At 38.8% G+C, this 24,276-nt stretch overlaps 1 protein-coding gene across 6 annotated transcripts in view; it reads right to left on the reverse strand.

The window, feature by feature from the left end:
- Positions 1 to 312: 312 nt before the first annotated feature.
- The window catches only part of ENOX2 (ecto-NOX disulfide-thiol exchanger 2), a 292,451-nt gene continuing 268,487 nt past the window's right edge, over positions 313 to 24,276 (reverse strand). For 4 of the 6 annotated variants that reach the window (XM_061138042.1, XM_061138041.1, XM_061138040.1 and 1 more), the window contains 5 exons: positions 14,003 to 14,184; positions 11,578 to 11,685; positions 7,401 to 7,509; positions 4,670 to 4,755; positions 313 to 2,212 (listed from right to left, as the gene is read on the reverse strand). In XM_061138042.1, coding sequence (XP_060994025.1) covers positions 2,081 to 2,212; positions 4,670 to 4,755; positions 7,401 to 7,509; positions 11,578 to 11,685; positions 14,003 to 14,184 — 617 coding nt within the window. In that variant the 3' untranslated portion in view covers positions 313 to 2,080. The remainder of the gene's footprint in view (positions 2,213 to 4,669; positions 4,756 to 7,400; positions 7,510 to 11,577; positions 11,686 to 14,002; positions 14,185 to 24,276) is intronic. The other 2 variants (XM_061138043.1, XM_061138044.1) reach the window with 2 other exon arrangements.

Here is a 24,276-nt window from a genome sequence, read left to right on the forward strand (position 1 = left end):
ACAATTCTTTTCTCCACAACTCATTGGATGAGGCCCACCCACATTATGGAGGGTAAGATATGTTACTCAAAGTCTACTGGTTTAAAGGTTAATCACATCTCAGAAATACCTTCACAGCAACATCTAGACTGGTGTTGGACCAAGCAACTGGGCACTACAGTGTAGCTAACTTGAGACACAAAATTCACCATTGCAGCTAGTATATTCAAGCAGGTTGGGAGCAGTACACCTGGACTAAATTGGCAGGAATAATAGGAAAAGAACATTTATACTACAAGTGGATCAAGGAAAGGAGAACAAGCGGCCTGGGTGTTGCTTTAAATGCATTTTATTTAACTTATTTAAATAAGAAATAATTGATAAGTGGCAAATTTCCCCTGATTTCATAGATGTTATTAAAACAAGGCATTCCAGGACCCCTGAGACTGATGAATCAAAGCTTTCTGTAGCGTTGATGACAGAGATGCTTCAGTGAGGAAGCTAGTGTAAAAATAACCTTCGCTTCCTGCTGGTGCCACAGCTGGGTACTCAGGGGGAAGCCAGCTTTCAGCATGAATGGGCTGCTGTGGAATCCTATTTCTAGCTGTCAAAGCAGACGGTTTAGCATCTTCTTCCAATATTCTGGTAACTCAAAGGAGGAAATCGAGATGATTTACTAAAGGATTACTTAGAAAGCAAAAAATTCAAAACAGGACACCAAACTGAGGTATAAAAAGGAATATTTATCTTTTAAAAATACAACTTTGAACACTACTGACATCTGATTTACAAAGTATTTTCCTGAAATACTCTTCATTGGCTTTGCTTACTTAGTACATTCTCTTCTTTTCAATCAAGACTCAAGAGAGGGCATGCTGATGTTATTATAAGCACCACCACCACCACAGAAGAAAAGACTATCTCTGCCTCAGGATATAAGCCCCCAGTCCTCATCCTTTCCCTTTCTTTCCCATCAAACAAGACTTCTGACTGGTCCACGCACAACTGGACTTGTCCTTAGCACTCAGCACTCCAGATGGAGCTGACCTATTTGCATGAAGCTTCACACACCCTAGCTCATTATTTATTCATTATCAAGAATTCTCTATTAATACTCCTATCAACTGTTTGCAAACATTCAGCATGAAGTAAACATAGTATTTACAGCAGTACATGGTTTGCAATTCAACACACTGATAGCAAAAGAAAAGGGACCACCAGACTTTGTCAGAAGGCCAGAGGAGAAAGCATATTAAAATAAACTCCTTCTGCCAATGTGTATGTATGTGTGTGTGTTTGTGTGAAGGCGAGCACACAGGTATGTTTTAATTCATAGAAAACATGCCCTCCTTTAAAAGCAAACTATTTACAAGGTGATTCTGAATACCACATACACATGCCAGTCATACTGGACACTTGCTTTCCATGAATACATTGTTTTTTTTAAATTTTGAAATAAACCTATTATCTGATACATTAGAGAAAATAACTCTGAAACATTTGTCAACTTTTGGTTCACAGTAATTTTGCAAAAAGCCACAAACCATGCTTTGTCTTTTAAAAGGTGAACCTGGTCAAACACCTTCTAGAAGACACTGATGCGTTATTCACTCACTGGCCTACTGGGGATTGGAAAGACAATGTCAGTTATGGAGTCCCTAGTGCTCCTGTCATTCCTCTCACCAGTAGCAACATTAATGTAAAGAGAAGTTCCAAAACACAAATCACGTACAAATCATCAAAACATTTCAGTTAACAGTGTTTAAAAAATACCAAAGTCTACAACAGTAGTACAGACACTGAAAACACCCTAAATACGCATTAGCCTCAGGCCTTTTTAATACTACTAATAAAAAAAGACAACCAATTGACAGAAAGAGAGGAAGTTACAGCACTTGAGGTTTAAGTCGACTTCTTTATAGGGCCTGTAGCTTGAAGTGCTGTTCTAGGATCCTTATTTTAACTCAAAAGATATTCCAGGAATGAACTGACAAATTTAAAGCAATTTCCACTTGAAAAGCATTGAAAATACAAATCACTTTCTAAAAGCTTGTCCAACACACATGTATTTTCAGGATCCCAGGTTGTTAAGCAAAGGGATTCAGGTCAGTTTCAAGCCCTCAAAGCCACAGAATTTCCATCTCTTCTCCAGACTGGCTCCCACTCCAGTCATTTCCTGCTTGAAGGTGTGCTGGAGTCGGCTCATGAGACATTCCACATCACTGGTACAGATCTGCAGGAGAGAGAGGACATCTCCATTCAAAACCAGCCCCACCTTCCTAACCTGGTTTCCCCCAGCACTGCTTTAGAAAGCTGCTGTGCACATGTGTGTGCTGGGCGTGGGGTTGACCTTCCCCTCCCTGTGCATGTGTGGTTGGTTGAATGGATTCCAGATGGAAGCCTTCTTCTGCTATGACCACCTGAGTCCGCTGAGCTTTCTTTTTGTTTCTGTATTTCATAACTGCTTTATTTAGGTATAATTTACATACAGTAAATTTACCTACTTTATATGTACACATCAATGAATCTTAGTAAAGTTATACAATTATCCAACTGTCACCACAATTCAGTTTTAGAACATTCCCCCAAAGTCCCTTTGTGTTCCTTTGTGTCCTTACTCCCCAACCCAGACTCAGGTTTTTTCACTGTTGTTTTACATTCTGGGGGGAAATTTCATACATGTGCAATCGTACAATCTATAGTCTTTCGTGACTAGTTTCTTTCACTTAGAAGGATGTTTTTGAGATTGATCGCCACCGAGCTTTCTCTGGGAAAGAGCTGGTGTCAGTCGTGTGGAGAGCGTTGGGTCTGCAGCCAGCTGAATGATGGCTTATCAGTGCTGGTGATGTTATGTTCAGGTCCACTGAAGCTGCAAACCCTCTGGGGAGGGGAGGGAGGCAGAAATGGCTGCCACCAAAGCAGAAGTCTTCACACATGTCTTAGTTTTCAAAGGAAAAGTGACAGGAATAAATAGCTCTGTGTTCCCACTTCTCTCTCTCTCTCTGTCTCTCACACACACATATCAATACAAAAACAAAAACAAATCTGTGGACTCTTAGGGCTTGCTTCATGCGGTCATCTTTATGTTAGTAGCGACTTTCCTAACAGAACTTGGGCACTAGGACCTGACTGAAGAGCACTAGGGGATCTGTAAAGAAACCCCAAGTTGCTGCCACCCTGAACATTCCTAAAGCTGGTAGGAGGGGCCCCCAGGTTCCATTGGGACCATTGCAGACTCTCCTTGGGAGGCCCTGGCACTACCCCGGCACGAAGCTGCTCGGGAGGAACTGATCCTAGACTGGGAGTCAGGTCAGGCTTTGTCCCCGTGCTAGTGGTGGGCTGTATCCAGTCAAGTGAAAGAAGCACGCTGTAGAATTGAATCCTCACCGCAAAAAAACATAAATCTATACTGTTTCTAGATATATACATACAATATAGGTACAGCAGATGTATACAAAAGAGTCTGAATAAGCTATGCCAAACCACCAATGATGGTTATCCTTGAGAGGTGGCCTTGCGGGGAACTGTCCATTTGCCTTTACTGTAGTTCTATATTGCTTACATTTAAAAGATAATGTTTGCATTATTTTTGCAATTAAAAGAAAGATTGTTTTTATTGACACAGTTCAATTTCAAATCACTTCAACGGATCCCTTGCTCCTGGTGCTCACATTCCATTCCTCCTTTCACTGTCAAATGGGCCAGCCAACTTAATTGCAGAATAGCATCTCTTCCCAGAGATAAATGACAGGGGAATGCTAGCTAGAACTAAAACAAATGCCACGAGGAGGATGAATCACCTTTTGGATTTCCAAATGGGCCAGTGCCTCTGTTAAGCGGACATATTCTTAAATGGCTTAACACTTTGGACAGCTGACTGTCAGGAATCTGTATTCCAATGGCACTTGTCAAAAGGCCCAGAACCTGTGAAATAGTGAGTACAGTCCATGAGCAGCTTTAACTGAATTCTGCTTCTGAAAAAGAAATCTATCAGGACTTTATTTATTCTGAGGGGTCACATGCCCCCTCCTGCCTATACGAGGCATGCATCCTTGACTTTCTAGGTAACTGGCACTTACCCTTGCTCCCAAGGCTTTGTGAGTTCCCTACAGGTGGCATCCAGGGAAGAAACTGGTCCATGAGATCAGCTGTGAGCAAACATTCAGTCTGTATTACAGACTCATTGTTCCAACTTCTTGTGTCCCTGCCTGGTTGTGTCATTTTAGATAATGGCAGTGGTGATCTCAACAGTCCGGGAGGTGGTTGGAGTAAGACTTCCAATTGAAAATTTACATTTGCTAATGTCTAAAGGCCCAGGGCAGAAGTTTGATTGGTGAGAAATAATGCTTAATTAGCATCTGATATGTAAATTAAGAAAAAGGAGGAAAATTCTTCTAAGATGTATCTTGGAAGTAGGGTAGCCAATTCATTCAGATTGGCCTAGGACTTCCCCAGTATCAGCTCTGGAAGTCCCAAGTCCCAGGAAACCCCTCAGCCCTAGGCAAACAGGGACAGATGGCCACCCTACTTGCAAGAGAGAAAGTTGATGCTGGATCACAGTGAGAGAATAGGTAAAGGAATTTTTCTTACAGTGATTACTAGTGACTTATTTGTGCTTGAGAAGAGTGAGGCCACCTGTTCACAAAGAACTCTACATCGCATTGCATGCCCATCTCAGGACCCCACATACCTTATTATCAAGACGGTGCAAGTAGGAGCAGATATATTCAATGCTTGCTCCAAATGGGTGGACATGAAGGAATGTGGAGATAATTCCTATAAACACAATAGCATGGAGGTTACACTTGAGCGTTGTATTCACTGAGATGCCACATGAAAGTGTCTAGCAAGAGTCAGCTCATATGTACAGCATATTACATATCAGGTACTCTTCTAAGTTTACATACACACAGACACAGACACAGACACACACACACACACTCATTTAATCTTCACAACAACCCTGTGAGATAGGTATTACCATTCCCCTTTCACAGATGAGGAGACACTGAGGCACAGAATGTTTAAGTACCTTGCCCTAAGTCACATAGCTGGTAAGCGGCAGGCATCTGAACCCAAACAGTCGCTCTCAACCACTCTGTGGACTGCCTCTCACTACCCGATACCACCTGGAGAAAAACTGGCATTTGAGGAGTCACTCCCATCATTCCTGACGGCTAAATGCCATTTGAGTTCTACATTTTACAATGAATTTAAAACTTTACAATGAATTTCGATTGTGCTGGGTATTTTGCAGTTCTTCTACACTGTCTTACATTGGATTTTAGCCTCTTATGCATTTAATCATGTCTTGCTGTTGTGGCAAAAGTACAAATCATGGACTTTGCCTGATTAAACTTGTGCTTCTCACAAGAGAATCTGTTGATTGTATTTGGGTTTTATTCTGTGAGTAGCTCTGTAAAGAAAAGACAAACATTTCATTCACTCAGGTGATGATTAGCATTCTGTTTGTCCTCAGAGCTCTGAATCTCTTCCAGTATCAGAATTCTTATAGCAATTTATAGCCTTCAGGAATGTGCATGACTGCTACTCAGCATAATTCTGGGGTGACTGGCGGCTACATACATTGCCTTGATTATTTTGGCCATCAGGTTAATTGTGCTAGTACTACTTTCTCTGGCAACAGGTAGAATATAAATTGTTCAAAAGTCTACTATTTTTTTCTTTTTTTTAAAATTCATCTCTTTTCATAAAATCTTAGGTATATCACATGGATTCAGAATTGAGCTTACTGAAAACTGGCAAGAAACAAAAGCTAACTTCGATTTGGTTTGTAAAACTACAACTTGTCTATCCCTTTAAGCAATTGACAAAGCATATTACAAGTTTAAATGGTAGGTTGAAGTGCAAATAAGTTCTTTGCAAAAATCCTCCAAATATAGATGGCAAGTGGGTGGGTTGGAGGATCCAGGAAGAACTGATGGTAGGATTCGAAACTCTACTCAAAATGGATACTATTGCTTATAACACTACTTTCCTCTTAAATGACTTGGTAAATTGAATTTCCAAACACTGACTCAAGCTGGGAAACTTAAATTCTGAAGAATACAGTCCATGCTCAAAAGAATTCTAGATGCTATGACCAAGAAAGGCTGTCAAATGCCAAGAAATAACTCCAGAGGTTTCAAAACATGAAGTAGTTTTTGTGGGTTCACACCCAAATAACCAATTTAAAAAAATAGATCTTCCTTTCTGTCAGCTCAAGACTTCTTTCTTTAAAAATACAAAACAAAACATGAAACACTTATCTTAAGAATCTTTGTTTCTAGAACTATCCATCTTCAGAGGCTTCCTCCTACCCATGGCTCTCCTCTGACAGGTCTCCCTGTTGCCATGCCAATTTGTTAAAGAACTTTGAGTTGGATAACGGAAATAAGTTGTCACTCTTCTTGAAGACTCACTGGCAGATCCCCTGTGCATCTTTATTATCATATCAAAGTGTTAGATCTGAATATAATATCCATTACCGAAGGAGGCAGATATATCTTCAAAATATGCAGAAGCTAATTAGTGTGGAGAATTTTCGAGATTGGGGTGGGTCTATTGTGCAGCTCAGATTCCTAGAAGGCAGCTGGGATTATCTGCTGAGGCCCAAGATCAGCCCTTTTTTAAATGACTGAATATTTTCAGACCTCCATCTGCCACTGTTCTTCAAACAGAATGTAAAGTCAACAAGCATTTGTGAATAGTGCCGTTAAGTGCAAAATGGTTCTCATTCATTGAGGGCTTTCTATAGGCTGGACACTGTGTTAAGTGATTTAGATGAATTGTTGTATTTAATACCTACAGCTGCTTTGAGAGAGCTAATATTATTCCCATTTTGAAGATGGAGGAACCGAAACTCAATGATGGAAATGGAGGGGTCAAGACAGGAAGCCAGTTCTGTCTGATTCCTTAACCACTGATGCTATCTTGCCTCTGTCAATCAATTTCTATGTAGTGAGAGCAATTTTAGCATTTGTCTCATCAGAGCCCATCAGTGTTCAAACACCCCACAGACAGCCTCCTGGGTTGCCTGCCAGTAACCTGGGAAGATATAAGAGGCTCATCTGGGGAAGCTCTCTGCCAAACAATGTCTGCACTGCCCCTTGAGAGGGAGTGAGAGGGCTCACCTATCTTTTAAAAATCTACCACGTGTTTCTCCAGCAGACCCCCTCTTAGCATAGTGCTTATACGGACACACTTGATGTGGCAGTGGCCACCAGAACCTTGAAGAGGGCTGGGAGATGCTGTTACCACTTTGACTGAAATATGTACTTGTCCTTATCCTGTCATCTTCAGGACTCTGGGTTCTTGCACTGGCATGCCTCATGAACGCTTGGCATGTGCTCATTCATCTTAGGTTACTCCTTTCCCCCACTCCACTGCACTTTATACGTTGAATGTGTTCACTTCCTTACCCACTAGCAGGGCTTCGCGTTCAGATTTGACAGGACAGCTGTTCAGAGTCTTCTCCAGAGGGTAATCACTATCCTGGCTCGACGCACACAGTCTAGAGGCACAGCTTTCCTGTGGGAATAATATGTCTCCTAGGTCAGTGCACCTTATATTGTAACAGTGCATGCGTGCGTGCTAAGTTGCTTCAGTTGTGTCTAACTTTTTGCAACCCTATGGACTGTAGCCCGCCAGGCTCCTCTGTCCATGGGATTCTCCAGGCAAGAATACTGGAGTGGGTTGCCATCTCCTCCTCCAGGGGATCTTCCCAACCCAGGGATCAAACTGATGTCTCCTGCATCTACTGCATTGGCAGGCAGATTTTTTACCACTGAGCCACCTGGGAAGCCCTCCAATTACGTTGTTGTTGTGCTCAGTCGCATCCAACTCTGTGAGACTGCATAGACTATAGCCACACAGGCTCCTCTGTCCATGGGATTCGCCAGGCAAAAGAATACTGGAGTGGGTTGCCATTTCCTACTCCAGGGGATCTTCCCAACCCAGGGATCAAACCCAGGTCTCCTGCATTGACAGGTGGATTCTTGACCACTGAGCCACCAGGGAAGCCCCATATGGTAACAGACTTGGTTCCAACTATACAACAGGGAACTTCTTAACAGCACCTCAAAAGCAATAGTGTGCAATTTTGATTATTGAATGGAAGAGAAAAATAGCGTAAACTATAAAAGCATCACTGATAATCCAAAGCTTACTTATAAGGCTTCAAAACACACAGATGAATTTAGACATACATCTTCACTAGTTTTTTTTTTTTCCTTCTGCCTTTATCATTCTTGACTTGGGAACCAGACCCAGTCTGGTAATCTTGGGAACCCTACCCAGCATTAGTTGTCTGTGAGATGCCAGGAACTGGCAGGTAAGTTTTATCTCCATTCTACAGATGAGGAAATTGAGGCTCAGATAAATTGGGTAACTTGTCTAAGATCACATTGCTAGAAAAATGATAGAGCCAGGATTTCATCCCAGGCCACCCAATGTGAAAAAGACCATTCTTTTTTATTTTAGGTTCCACACTCTGCTAAAGGTCAGTCCCATATTTGAATGGAGAATCTACAACGTAGCTGATCCACTCATGGGTAATCAACTGTTGGCTCTTGAACTGAAAATTAGAGCCTTAATTTATTGACCATCAGCTTTCTTTCTCTCTCTCTCCTCTCTGATAAGGGCATCATCAGTTAGGATATTTATGACTTTAAAGCAAGAAATGACTGCTGCCAAAACTATCAGTAATCAGTGGCCTTCCTTGTTGAAAGTGTTTTCTTTCTGAGGATAATGGATATATTTCATAAGAGGGCTAGGGTGAAATCCATGACCAACAAGCAAACTGAAAAAGGCCTCCAGACTTCTGTTGGATCTTTCTTTCTCTCTTTGGGTACTGAAAACATCTTTTCTGTATTATGACTGTGGAGGAAGAGTCTTCAGAAGAAGGAATGAAAGGAATCCTTGCTTCAGTATCACTGCTATTGTAAAAGAGAGCACTGGGAAATGGCCCTCAAGGGGAGCGGATCATGGTTGACTCAAATGTTTTGTCACTTCTTTCCTTCCACAAGCTATCAGCAGGGACAGGCTTCCTTCTTTTTTTCCTTTAAAGCTGCCTTCAAAGCTTCCAGGATGCTGTCCCTGAATGAAACTAATGGTCTTTGCCGCAAGACATGTTGTTTTGTGGATTTACAGGCTTCCAGGCTGTAGTCAGAAGGGAAATCTTTCTTGATGACCTACTCAATCTTTGGCCTTTAGAATCCAATCTGGTCAGTAACCATCACGCCAAGTTTGATTTAAACTGCTGGCTCACTTCTAAGCCACAGGCTGTACATCTGCTTCTAACCCCCTTGAAACATTACATGATCCAGTAAGACATTTCTTAAGTGTGAGAGTTTAACAGATTGGGGTTGATTTAAGATATGAAGACATTCTGAGAAGTTTTAGCTATCTTGAATCAAAATGCAGCCTGACGGAAACCTGACTTCAATTTTATTACAGTTGGCATTTAAAAAATTAGAAGGTGTATTGAAGGGCTGCTTATCACCTTGCATTTTACTAGCAGATTCAAAGAGCTAGTTCTTTCTGCAGGAAGACAGACATAAGTCACATTGTTATATTGCAAAACACTGACGATAACTCACACTGCAGTTTACTGTCAAGAAACCCAAACAAAAAGAAAAAAGATCCCTCCTCACCAAAACTTATTGCTTTCCTTTCAACCTGAAATTATTTTTCCAGTCTAATGTGATGGTACTTTGCTTTCTAACCTAATTGTGTCAGTTTGAAATATGTGGTCACAAATCAGCTTCCCAGAGAAGATCGGTTTATAATGAACTCTCATGACTTTGTCTGAAGGAAGCCTCCCTTAAAATAACAGGACAAAAACATATTCTGACTCACATGTTTCTCATTATCAGTTGCATCTCTCCTTCTGTCTTCTTTAGCTGCCACTCCATGGCTTCCCTGGTGGCTCAAAGGTTAAAGCATCTACCTGCAATGTGGGATACCCAGGTTTGATCCCTGGGTCAGGAAGATTCCCTGGAGAAGGAAATGGCAACCCACTCCAGTATTCTTGCCTGGAGAATCCCATGGATGGAGGAGCCTGATAGGCTACAGCCCACAGGATCGCAAAGAGTCGGACACAACTGAGTGACTTCACTTTCTTTCATGGTATATGCAGTTTCAAAAATGGGAAACACTTAGACTTACTTCTAAAACAGCAAGATTCTTCTGTACCATTTGACCCTTTGCTTCTTTAAATGAAATACTTTACAAAGCAGAGGGCTGATTGCACTAAAAAGCCCTCAAGTCAATTAGTGATGTCAATCCTGAAGAGTGATTTTAAGCTTAATGTCATTAGTGTAACCCCTGTTTATCTATAGCCTTCTGGCTACACAACACATTCCATCTTATGCAAGAAGTGAAACGGAGCTAAGTAGAAGCTCTGGGACATTTTAGAAGCTCTGCTTGTATGAGGCAAGTCCTACTAAATAGAGCAGCTTTGGCACTTTTCAATTAAATGCTTGATAAATGAATTTGTCTGGGATTATGCTGGTTTCTTTAATAGCACCCACAAAACTGGAAAGTGAGTTGGTTTTATGAAGTGGAAGAATTAAAAGCATATTGCAAATGGCCTCTGGAAAACACTTTCATCATTTGTTTCAACTACACTAAGGTTGCCAGTTCTTAATGGCACTCTAGGGGAGTCACTATGCTCACAGACACACCCAGGGCCTGTATGCACTGCATCTTTCTGAGCTGAGCACAGAAGAGAAAGGGCACAAGCGCTTGTGGAACTGCAGAACTGTGGAATTGATTTCTGGCTCTTGGTCTAAGCTTCTAATCTTCTCTTCCTTCTGAGACATTAAAGTCAGGCAGCTCTGGTCAATGGGCCTTTCTTTTCAGAGAATAACTTCACTTGGTTCAGGCATAAAGGAGGTTAGAGAGGTGTGACACGGAGACGCCACCAGTTGACTTAAATAGACTGGACACCCAATGTGTGGTTGCAATACATTAATTCATCCAGAAATTTAGTAGACTATCTCTGAGGTCCTCGTTGGCGGTTCTTACGCCTGCAGGCTCTCATTAGGCAGAATCCCATTCTGCCTTCCCTGTTACTATTACCTAGCTTTAGCATAATGTGTCTCCTTGTTTGCTTTCCAAGTTCGCCTCCCCCCCCCCCCACTTTTGGTTTTGGCTATTTCAACCTACAGCAGCTCATTATCATACTAGACGGAGTGTCTGCAAAGAAATGTCAATGTTCTAGTTGTACTTGAGTTTCTTCATTTAGTGAAATGCTTAATTAAAAGTATTTTGTGTCACACGGACTTTGACTGAAGGAAGCAGTGATGAGGTATATACTCTGATAGTTTCCAAGAAGGAAGACTGAGGAATATTAGGGATGGACGGACATTTTATTCATTGAAAAGTACACTTTCCTGAACCTTCAGAAGGGCCAAGGACTCATATCTAAATGCTGAGCCCTTGATTCAAGAATTAGCCTGGAGAGGAAGCTTTTAATCTCCATTCAATGAAAGATTTCGCATTTGACACCTTTTGGTAGGAACTTCCAGGGCACTTTCATTGTCACTGAAAAGCAGGAAAGGAACAAGGGAAAAGGCACACTTAGGATTCATGTACCTTTTCTTTGAGATTTTCCAGCATTTTTTCCACCTGTAACTTGTCATCTTTGATTTTTTCCAGTTCAGCTTCTTTCCTTTTGTATTCCTCTTGGACTTTCAGTAGATGCTACAAGAAAGACCAAAGACAATCAAGTCCTAAGAAGCCACACTTCACTTAAAAACCCTGGCTAAAGTTAGATATTAGGCAGGCCTGCCTCACTTTCCCCCAGCACACACACTCATTTCTCCATGCAAAGATACTAAAGGGAAAATCAAGACACTTTTCACTTGAAATTATTTTATCTGGCTCTTATAAGTCTTTTGGATTTGTTCATATTTTAGAAACACTCTGAGAAACTAATTGATAATAATCACTTAATTTTCCAATTCCAGCCAGATGTAAGGGTGTTGTTGTGCAGTTGTTAAGTCGTGTCCGACTCTGTGACCCCATGGACTATAGCCCGCCAGGCTCCTCTGTCCATGATATTTCCCAGGCAAGAATACTGGAGTGGTTTGTCATTTCCTTCTCCTGGGGATTTTTCTGACTGAGGGACTGAACCTGGGTCTCCTGCATTGGCATGGACTCTTTATCCCTGAGCCACCAAGGAAGTGATGTAAGTGTAGGGTGCAGTTAATACTATGTGGACAATATCTTGATTTTGGCATAGAACTGAGCTTAATGTTGTAAAGCATTCTTGCAAATAGCCATTTTCCTAGCCAAGCTCAATTTCTGTGAGGAAAGTAGTAAAGAATCCAATTTCACAAATGTTAGTTCCCTTATCAGTAGGCAAGGAACTGGATTCATCATTAATGATTATTACGAATACTATGTGTTTAGTATCTAACATGTGCCAAGTATTATGCAAAGGGTTTCACATGCATGATCTCATTTAAGCCTCACAATAATCCTATGATACATAAGCCTGAAGATTAGAGAGGTTTAGTGGTTTGCCTAAGGCTATTCAGATAGTCAGTGCCAGAGCTGGAATTTCAGTTCAGGGTGAGTCAACCCCACAGCCAGTGTTCTTAACCAACATATTAGACTATACATCTATTGGGGATAAGATGGCAGAAATTTTACCATGGTTTACATGGCTACTTTCCAATAAAAGGTAATCAAAATAAGTATAATTAATTTTTCAGGAGGTAGAGACCTAATTGTCTCACTGAGGTTTTTGAAGCGATGGAATGAAAACAAAAAAGTTCATTAGTTTTCAACTGAACTACTCCATTCTTAGGTGGAGTGGTTTCAAAATCAAGGAAAGGGGGGAAAACCACAATAGGAAAATGTTTTGCTTTTCAGAGGCTTGCAAAAGACCATTGAGAAGGATAAAAGACACAGTACAATGTACATTGTCAAAATTCTTTGACGTCTAGCTGAGGAGATGTATTTTTTTGGTGGAAAGTAACTTACATGTTCTAATTAAACTCCATGGTGACAGTAAAAGGAAGGTAACCATTACCTCACATATTTTGTTAATAGGAAAGGTGAAATATTAATGTGACCTTGCTTGTCACATAGGAAGACAATGATAGCAGAAGTAATAGGAACATGGGGCTCTTAGTGCCAGAAGAGACTCCATGTTCACAATTTGTAATTTCTAACCATCAATAAGCTTCACCCTAGATAATTCCAAGGCACACAATTAAAAAATTATTGCACAATTTAAGTTGTAAGGAAAATGGCTGGTAGTCTGGCAATACAGAAGAGGATAGTACCCTTACTGAGAAGTACCATTCTTTTGCCTAATGGGAACAGATGCTGTATCTTTAAATAGTAGGCTTGTTGTGGTGATAACCATGTAAAACTTCTAGACATAGAGCATCTATTACACAGTATTGTTTTTGAATGCAATTACAGTTGGATGCACTTATTTACTTTACTTTTTACACTTGGGATAATGTGCAGGTAAACTCATTCACACAAATGACTGTGAAAACAAAACAAAAGCAAATTGGTATTATGTACCCCAAAACACTGATACTTAAAAGCCCATAATATCCCTCTTTCCACCCAAATCAAGGGTAGGATTCCGGTCATTTCTTCTAAAAGACTGTATTATTTAGCATTGTATCAACTAGATATTTATTTACCAACACTTTTGCATATCTAAGTAATTAAGGTTCTTCATAATGACCTTGAGACTCTATTCAAATCCTAAAGTATATTTGGTAGCATAAAGAAAAGATTAGGTTATGCTCAGTGTAGTTTTATTGCTAAGTATGTTTTACTGAACACACATTCTTTGGAAACTGGTGATCCATTGTTTTCTCTTCTCAAAGATTTCATGAACTACAATATGTAATCCCTTCCTCAGCCATGTCAGAAAACAGAATATCAAGAAGAAGAGGTTTACTATCCTATTTGCTTCTGGGGGCCCTTTTACAGGTGAGGAGCTGATTACTAGCCTTCCAAAAAGCTCCGAAAACCAAAATGCCTTTACCTGTTGCATTCCTTGCAGGGCTTGCTGCAGGAGCTTCAGCTGCTGTTCCTTGTTTGGGTCATCTTCTCTGTGGGCTTTGCCTTGTTCTTGTTTGAGCAGTTCCACCTCATTCCGGTAGGCATCTAGCTGCCAACGGAGGCTGTCATTTTCTTCTTTCAGAGCTTCTGCCTGTGATACTAAAGCTAAACAATCAATATAAAGTAGTAAAAACCATATATCCAGGTTCTGTTGTGATTCACCTTAGCCCCATGAAGACTTGGCGTTTTAAATTGACACGTATGAAAAGTCTCTCAATGAGAAACTTTAGGTTTGAGTTGGCTATGGCAGCAAGAGATGGACACAAAAGCACAAAGACTCATTTTTGTAAATGAACACAGAATTCCAACACACAGAAGTCCCCACCATGTTTCCATTCCTCTCTCTAAACATCACTAAAATATTTCTAGGTAACATCAGTTACTTTTACTTGAAATGCAGCAAATGATGAGTCTGTAATGACAAAATAGAAGACTAATTGTCTTGAACTGATGACTGTCCACTCAATAATTGTGCTTACAATTATTTTTTTAAAATGCAGCCTTTTAATGCAGCTTCCTCTGGTCCTATAGAGGAAAGGTAAACGTAAAACTTAAGACACAAAACTTCCTGGGGAATTCCCTAGTTGTCCAATGGTTAGGACTCTGTGCTTCCACTGCTGAGGGCCCAGATTTGATCCCTGGTTAGGGAACTGAGATCCTACAAGCCATGTGGTGAGGCATTAAAAAAAAAGACTTCCAGTTTACGGTCTAGCATGTAAGGAGCTTAGAAGTCACTATTCCATCCTAACAACAATTAAAAAGTTGAACTAACTGAAAAAAATCAACAACTCTTCTTTGATACAACAGAGAAATGAAGCAACAATGCAAACTCATACACCTCCAATTGGAGAGACAACAGGTGAATACAGAGGATCACAACTTAACAGACCAGAAAGCCATCAGCAGACATCACCACAGGAAACAGTGACAAGGTAGGAAAACCTAAACTATACTTGGCAATTTGCTGGAGGCTCAGTGTAGACAAGTCTGAGAGTTAAAAAGTCCAGGGAGACCCAGTCATGGCTTGGTCCCTACGCTGTTGTGAGTCTTATGTACAGAAGCTCCACCTGGTCCTCAGAGTGAACACTGGAGAAAAATTCCTATGTGCTTCCAGCAGGGCAGGGGAGAAAGAAAACCTTTTGAAATATGCCAGAGCATCATGTTCTTCTGTAAAAGAACTGCCTTCAGAAGAAATTATTTTACCAGAACCTAGCCTACTGGAGTAGTACTAGAACCTAACCAACCCAGGGAACCAACCAGCTCCAGCCCCCTCTAGCCATTCTGCCCCACCTAAGTGGGGAGAAAAAAACTGAGGACCACTTATGAAGTTCAGAGGTACAGGCTCACTAAAAGACTGAGACCTAATCATAGGACTATAAAATGATTCTCTTCCCACCACATCTTACCACCATACCGAAAAAGTCCTATTTAACAGAGCTCCTTTCACCTAGTACATCATGTCCAGATTTCAACAAAATTTACAAAGCATACTAAAAAGTAAAAAACATAGTTTGCAGAGACTGAGCAAGGATCAGAACCAGTCAGATATGGCAGAAATGTTGGAGTTATCAGACTAGGGATTTAAAACAACTATTACTGGGAATTTCCTGATTGTCTAGTGGTTAGGACTCCATGCTTTCAATAAATTCTCTCAATTGAGTCTGCGAGGGGCCAACTTCAGTCCCTAATTGGAGAACTAAGATCCTGCAAGCCACAAGGTATGGCCAAAAAAGAAAATGAAACAACTATTATTAACATGCTACAGGTTTTAATAGAAGAAGTAGACAACATGGAAGAATAGATGGATATTGTATGCAGAGAGATGGAAATTGAAAGAATCAAATAGAAATGCTAGAGATTAAATACATGAACAGAAATGAAAAGTCCCCTTAATGACTTACTAGTAGATTGAGCATGACTGGGGAAAGACTTCCTGAGTTGTAAGAGTTGACAATAGAAACGTCCTAAACCGAAAAGCAAAAGGAAAAGAAAAAAATCACCCCCCCCCCAAAGAAAAGAAAGTGTAAGAATTGTAAGACAACTACAAAAGATGTAATGTATACATAATGAGAATGTCAGGAGAAAAAAGAGAAACAGAAGCAATATGTAAAACAATAATGACTGAGAATACGTCTAAATTAATGCTAGATACAAAACCACAGATCCAGGAAGTTCAGAGAGCATCAAGTAGGATAAATGCCAAAACACATAACATTAACATTTCAGAAAATTAAAGAGAAGAAACAATCTTGAAAGAAACCAGAGGAAAAAACCACCTTACCTATAGAGAAGCAAAGATAAGAATTATATCCTACTTTTCCCTCAGAAACCATGTAGGCAAGAATAGAATGAAGAGAATACTCAAAGTGCTGAGAGAAAAAAAATCCACCAACTTAGAATTCTGTACCTTGTGAAATTATTCTTTAAAAGTAAAGGAGAAATACCTTCTCAGATGAAGAAAAATTGAGGGAATTTGTTATTATTAGGCCTGCCTTGCAAGAAATGTTAAAATAAGTTCTTAAGACAGAGGAAAATGACATAAGTCAGATACTTGGATCTACATTAAGAAAGGAAGAGCAAAAAAAAAAAAAAAAAGGAAGAGCATCAAAGAAGGAATAAGTGAAGGTAAAATAAAAACTAATTTTTCTTATTCTTACTTGATCTAACAGATAATAGTTTGCTTGAAAATAATAGTGACAATGCATTCAATTTTGTATGCTTGTGTGTGTGCGCTTATGTATAAGTGAAATTAATGACAGCAATGATACAAGGAACAGGAGGAAGGAATTGGGATTATATTATGATAACATATTTGCACTAGCCACAAATTGGTATAGGGTTATTTGAAAGTGGACTTATTAGTTGTAACTATAAATTGCAAACTCTAGGGCAACTACTAAAAAAGTAAAAAAAAAGAAGTATAACCAATATGCTAAGAAAGAAGAAAAAAGAAATCATATAAAATGCTCAGTTAAAACCACAAGGAGGGAACTGGAGGAATCAACCTGCCTGACTTCAGACTCTACTACAAAGCCACAGTCATCAAGACAGTATGGTACTGGCACAAAGACAGAAATATAGATCAATGGAACAGAATAGAAAGCCCAGAGATAAATCCACGAACCTATGGACACCTTATCTTTGACAAAGGAGGCAAGGATATACAATGGAAAAAAGACAACCTCTTTAACAAGTGGTGCTGGGAAAACTGGTCAACCACTTGTAAAAGAATGAAACTAGAACACTTTCTAACACCATACACAAAAATAAACTCACAATGGATTAAAGATCTAAATGTAAGACCAGAAACTATAAAACTCCTAGAGGAGAACATAGGCAAAACACTCTCCGACATAAATCACAGCAAGATCCTCTATGACCCACCTCCCAGAATATTGGAAATAAAAGCAAAACTAAACAAATGGGACCTAATGAAACTTAAAAGCTTTTGCACTACAAAGGAAACTATAAGTAAGGTGAAAAGACAGCCCTCAGATTGGGAGAAAATAATAGCAAATGAAGAAACAGACAAAGGATTAATCTCAAAAATATACAAGCAACTCCTGCAGCTCAATTCCAGAAAAATAAATGACCCAATCAAAAAATGGGCCAAAGAACTAAACAGACATTTCTCCAAAGAAGACATACAGATGGCTAACAAACACATGAAAAGATGCTCAACATCACTCATTATTAGAGAAATGCAAATCAAAACCACAATGAGGTACCATTACACGCCAGTCAGGATGGCTGCTATCCAAAAGTCTACAAGCAATAAATGCTGGAGAGGGTGTGGAGAAAAGGGAACCCTCTTACACTGTTGGTGGGAATGCAAACTAGTACAGCCGCTATGGAAAACAGTGTGGAGATTTCTTAAAAAACTGGACATAGAACTGCCATATGACCCAGCAATCCCACTTCTGGGCATACACACTGAGGAAACCAGATCTGAAAGAGACACGTGCACCCCAATGTTCATCGCAGCACTGTTTATAATAGCCAGGACATGGAAGCAACCTAGATGCCCATCAGCAGATGAATGGATAAGGAAGCTGTGGTACATACACACCATGGAATATTACTCAGCCGTTAAAAAGAATTCATTTGAACCAGTCCTAATGAGATGGATGAAGCTGGAGCCCATTATACAGAGTGAAGTAAGCCAGAAAGATAAAGAACATTATAGCATACTGACACATGTATATGGAATTTAGAAAGGTGATAACGATAACCCTATATGCAGAACAGAAAAAGAGACACAGAAATACAGAACAGACTTTTGAACTCTCTGGGAGAATGTGAGGGTGGGATATTTCAAAAGAACAGCATGTATACTATCTATGGTGAAACAGATCACCAGCCCAGGTGGGATGCACGAGACAAGTGCTCCGGCCTGGTGCACTGGGAAGACCCAGAGGAATCGGGTGGAGAGGGAGGTGGGAGGGGGGATCGGGATTGGGAATACATGTAAATCCATGGCTGATTCATAGCAATGTACGACAAAACCCACTGGAAAAAAAAAAAATAATAAAAATTAAAAAAAAAAAAAAAACCACAAGGAGCTAGGAATGTGTAGAAGGCAAAAAGAACAAAGAACAAGAGCAATAAATAAAAAACAGTAACAAATATGGTGGATGTTAATCCAACTACATCAATAATTATTGTAAACATCAATTGTCTAAATACAACAATTAAAATTCAGATATTGTCAGAGTAAGAACAAAACAAGAAACAACTATAATGGTATCTTTAAGAAACATTTAAAATATAAAAATACATATAGATTAAAAGTAAAAGAATGTTAAACAATACACTATGCTAACACTAGTAAAAAAAGAAAAAGTAAGAGTAGCTATACTAATTTCAGGCAGAGTTGACTTCAGACCAAGGAAAATTATCAGGGCTAAAGAAGGGCATTACATAAGGATAAAGGCATTAGTACTCCAAGAAGACATAACAAGCAACGTGTGTGAGCCTAACAATAGAGTATCAAAATAAGTGAAACAAAATCCGATAGAATTGCAACAAAAAAATAAATGAATCCACTATTATAGAGACTTTATACCCCTCTATCAGAAGTGGAATGATCGAGTAGGCAGAATATGAGTAATGGCACAGTTGAAGCCACAGCACCATCAATTAACTGGATGTAATTGACATGTATAGACTATTTTATTTAACAGCAGATTATACATTCTTCTCAAGCACACATGCAACATTCACCAAGACAGATTACATTCTGCATCATAAAACACATCTAAACACATTAAAAGAATGCAAATCACAGTGGGTATGCTGTCCAATCACGATGAAATTAAACTAGAAGCCAATAACAGAAAGATAGACGGAAAATTCCAAAATACTTGGAGATCAAACAACACACCTCTAAAAAACACATGAGTCAAAGAAGAAATCACAAGAGAAATTTAAAAATATTTGAACTAAGTGGAAATAAAAAACACAACTTCTCAAAATTTGTGAGATGCAGTGAAAGTCATGCTTAGAGGGAAATTTGTAGCATTGAATACATATATTAGAAGGGAAGAAAGATCTAAAATCGATCATCTGAGCTTCCACCTTAGGAAACTAGAAAAAGAAGAGCAAATTAAATCTAAAGTAAGCAGAAGAAAACATATAGTAAAAATAGATCAGAAATCAATTAAATAGAAAACAGGAACTCAATAGAAAAAAATCTGTGAAAACAAAAGCTGGTTCTTTGTAAAGATCAATAAAATTGAGAAGCCTCTAGCCAGGCTAACTAAGAAAAAAATAGAGAAAATACAAATTACTAATGTCCAAAATTAAAGAGAGGATATCATTATAGATCCTATGGACATTAAAAGGATAATAAAGGAATATTATGGACATGAGTTTGAGCAAGCTTTGGGAGTTCGTGATGGACAGGGAAGCCTGGCGTGCTGTAGTCCATGGCATCGCAAAGAGTCGGACATGACTGAGCAACTGAACTGAACTAGTCCATAATTCAGTCCATAGTACATAGTCCACACATTTGATAACCTAGATGAAACAGGCCAACTCCTTGAAATCTGTTAAAATGCACACACAAGTAGAAAATCTGAATAGGCCTCCATTACTTAAAAAAATTGGATCAATAATTAATAACTCTCTAAAGTAGAAACTACTAGGCCCACATAAATTTACTGTTGAATTATTTAGGGAAGAAAATAATACAAAATTTCTACAATCTCTTCCAGAAGATAGAAACAGAGAACATTTCCTAACTCATTATATGAAGTTGACATTTTCCTAATACCAAAACCATATGAAGACATACAGGAAAAGAAAGTACAGATTGCTATCTCTCATGAACAAAGATGTAAAAATTCTAAACAAAATGCTAGTAAATCAAGTGCAAGAATGTATAGAAAGAAATATACCACAATCAAGTGGAATTCATTTTGGGTATGCAAGACTGGTTCAACATTTGAAAATCAATTAATGTAATTCATTATGTTAATAAGTTAAAGAGGTTAAAGTTGCATGATAATATCAATAGATGCAGAAAAGGTATTTGACAAAATCCAACACCCATCCATGATTTTAAAATCTCAGTAAACTAGGAATAGAGAACTTCCTCAATGTGATAATAAACATCTACAAAAAACATACAGCTAACATCATACATCATAGAGAGAAACTTGAATCACTTCCATTAAGAACAAGGCAAGGATGCCACCACTTACCACTGCGTTTTTCAACATTGTACTGGAAGTCCTAGCTAATTCAATCAGACAAGGAAAGGAGATAATTTTCCAGGATAGATTATTTTTAAAATATGTGTTATTTTTATAGTCTAATGCCCTTGATCATTTTAAAATGAAAATGTATAATGGCAACACACTCCAGTATTCTTCCCTGGAGAATCCCATGGACAGAGGAGCCTGGTGGGCTACAGTCCATGGGGTTGCAAAGAGTCGGACACAACTGAGTGACTAACACACTATTTACATTAGCACATCACAAATGAAATACTTAAGTAGAGATGTAACAAAATACATACCAGATCTATATGAAGAACACTACAAAACTCAGATTGAAAATGAGTGGAAATAATTCAATCACATTGAATTCAAGTGAAAAAATGAATGAAATTTAAAAACTAAATAAATGGAGAGATTTTATGTTTGTGGATAGAATGACAATATCATAAAGATATCAGTTGTTTCCAACTTGATCTGTGGATTCAATGCAACCCCAATCAAAATCCAAGCAAGTTATTTTGTGGATATTGACAAACTGATTCTAAAGTTTATAAAGAGAGGCAAAAGACACAGAATGGCCAACTCAACATTGAAAGAGTAGAATAAAGTTGGAAGACCGATGCTACCTGGTTTCAAGGCTTAACAGAAAGTTATAGTAACTAAGACACTGTGGTGTTGGTGAAAGAAAAGACAAATAGATCCATTAAATAGATTAGAGAGTCCAGAAGGAGACCCCCATAAATAGAGTCAACTGATTTTTGCCAAAGGGGCAAAGGCAATACAATGGAGCAAAAATAGACTCTTTAACAAACATGCTGGAACAACTGGACATCACAAAGATTAAGTCAAAATGGATTACAGACCTAAATGAAAAATCCTAAACTATAAACCTCCTAGGAGATAACATAAGAGAAAAATGTAGCTGACCTTGAGTATGGTGATGAGTTTTTAGACACAACACCAAAGGCATGATCCATAAAAGAAATAACTGATAACCTGGACTTAATTAAAATAGAAACTTCTCTGTGAAAGACAATATCAAGAAGAAAAACCATAGACCGAGGAGAAAATATTTGCAAAGGACACAGCTGACAAAGGACTGTTTTACAAAATATACAATGAACTCTCAAAACTCAACAATAAGAAAACAAACAACTCATTTGGGCTACAAATCTGAACAGACACTTTGCCAAAGATATACTAATGACAAGTAAGCATATGAAATGATTTCAACATCATATGTCATTAGTGAATTGCAAATTAAAACAGGAATGTGATATCACTAGAAACATATCAGAATTGCCAAAATCCAAAACAATGACAGCACCAAGGACTGGTGAGGATGTGGTGCAAATAAGAGCTCTCCTTCATTGCTGGTGAGAATGCAAAATGGTGCAGTCACTTTGGGAGACAGTTCGGCAGTTTCTTACAAAACTAAACAGACTTTAATGATATGATCCAGCAATCATGCTCCTTGGTACTTACCCAAATGAGCTAAAAACTATGTCCACACAAAAACCTGTGTATACATATTTACAACAGCTTTATTCATAATTCCCAAAACTTGGAAGCAACCACAATGTTCTTTCGTAGTCATCTAACCACTGATACACTGTGATACATCCAGAAAATTGAATAATAAGTGGCACTAAAAAGAAATGAGATACAAAGCCATGAAAAGACATGCAGGAAATGTAAATGCAAATTACTACGTGAAAGTAGTCAATTTGAAAGGACTACATACTATATGTTCCCAACTATACGCCAGTCTGGAAAGGGAAAAACTACAGAGTCAGTAAAAAAAAATCAGTGGTTACCAGGTATTTGGGTGGAGGGAAGAATGAATAGGTTTAGCACAGGAGATTTTAAGGTCCCTGAAACTATTCTGTATGATACTACAATTGTGGACACACATACATTTCGTATATTTCTCCAAAACCATAAAATGGGTACCAAGAGTGAATTCTAATGCAAACTATGAACTTTGGGTGATGAGGATGTATTCAGCTACTGTAACACATGTACCTCTGGGGTGCAGGATGTAGATAGTGGGAGACTGTATGTATATGGGGACTGGCAGTATTTGGGAACTCTGTACTTCCTGCTCAATTTTGCTATGAAACTAAAACTGATCTAAAAATTAAAGTTTATTAATTTAAAAATAAGACACATGGGGAAACCTAGATTAAATTTATTTATGGTTATGGCATATTTTTCAAGATCAAAAATCACAAAAGCTACTTCAAAATATCTAATAAGATTTTTATTCATTCAACAAACATTTATTGAATTCCTTCCAAGTTCCAGGCTTAAGACTATGGTAAAAAATGAGATTCCACTCATCTCTATTGTTTACACTCCAAATTAATGGACATATTTGTAGTTTATTCCCTTTTTGATTCCTAACAGAATATAGAGTTCAGAAAAGAGGTATCATCAAAATGGGTCAAAATTACAAATCTGTACATTAAATGTATAAGAATGTTAAAAGATAATTTGGGACTTCCTTGGTGGTGCAGTGGATGAGAATCCAGCTACTAATCCAGGGGACATGGGTTTGATCCATGGTCCTGGAAGATTCCAGGTGCTGTAGAGCAACTAAGTCCGTGCATCACAACTACTGAGCTTGCGTGCCACAACTACTGAAGCCTGCACAACTACTGAGTCCACAAGCCACAACTACTGAAGCCTGTGTGCCCTAGAACCTGTACTCCACAACAGGGGAAGCCACTGCAATGAGAAGCCCATGCACTACAACAGACAGTAGCGCTTGCTCGCTGCAACTAGAGAAAGCCTGTGTGCAGCAATGAAGATCCAGTGCGGCCAAAAAATAAATGAAATAAATAAATAAATAAAATGAATAAATAAAAAAAATGTTATACAATTTGACAAAGGTGTGAATCTTCTCAGCTACCTATGGGAAGCAACTTTTGGTAGAAGGTAGTAAAAAAAAGTAATTGAAATCAAATCTTTGAGATTATTAGCTATAAATGGTGGAAGAATAGTTTTCTAAGGGGGTTGCAAAGACAAGATTCACCCTGTACATAATGAATGAAAAGAAGTTGTGCTTTATAAAGATGAAGTATATAGAAGAAAACTATATTTCAAGGGTGGAAACATTCCTTATTCCTGGAAAAAAAAAAAAACCTGCCTATAGGGAAGTGCTGGGTTTAATTCAATGCCTTGAATCTGAGGGTTTTCCTAAAATAATTAGGTACTGATGAAGGCTGATGTGATCAGATGAAGTGGGTAACAGAGCGATGAGATGGCTGGATGGCATCATCGACTCAATGGACATGAGTTTGGGCAAACTCCAGGAGATAGTGAAAGGACAGGGAAGCCTGGCGTGCTGCAGTCCAAGGGGTAGCAAAGAGTGGGACATGACTTAGCTACTGAACAACGACAACAATCCAAAAAAGAGAGTGACAATGTAAAAGGCAGGATCTGGTGAGAAATGCCTTCTCATCAGAGTACT

This window comes from Dama dama, chromosome X (assembly GCF_033118175.1).
Source record: "Dama dama isolate Ldn47 chromosome X, ASM3311817v1, whole genome shotgun sequence".
In the NCBI taxonomy this organism is placed as follows: Eukaryota; Metazoa; Chordata; class Mammalia; order Artiodactyla; family Cervidae; genus Dama; species Dama dama.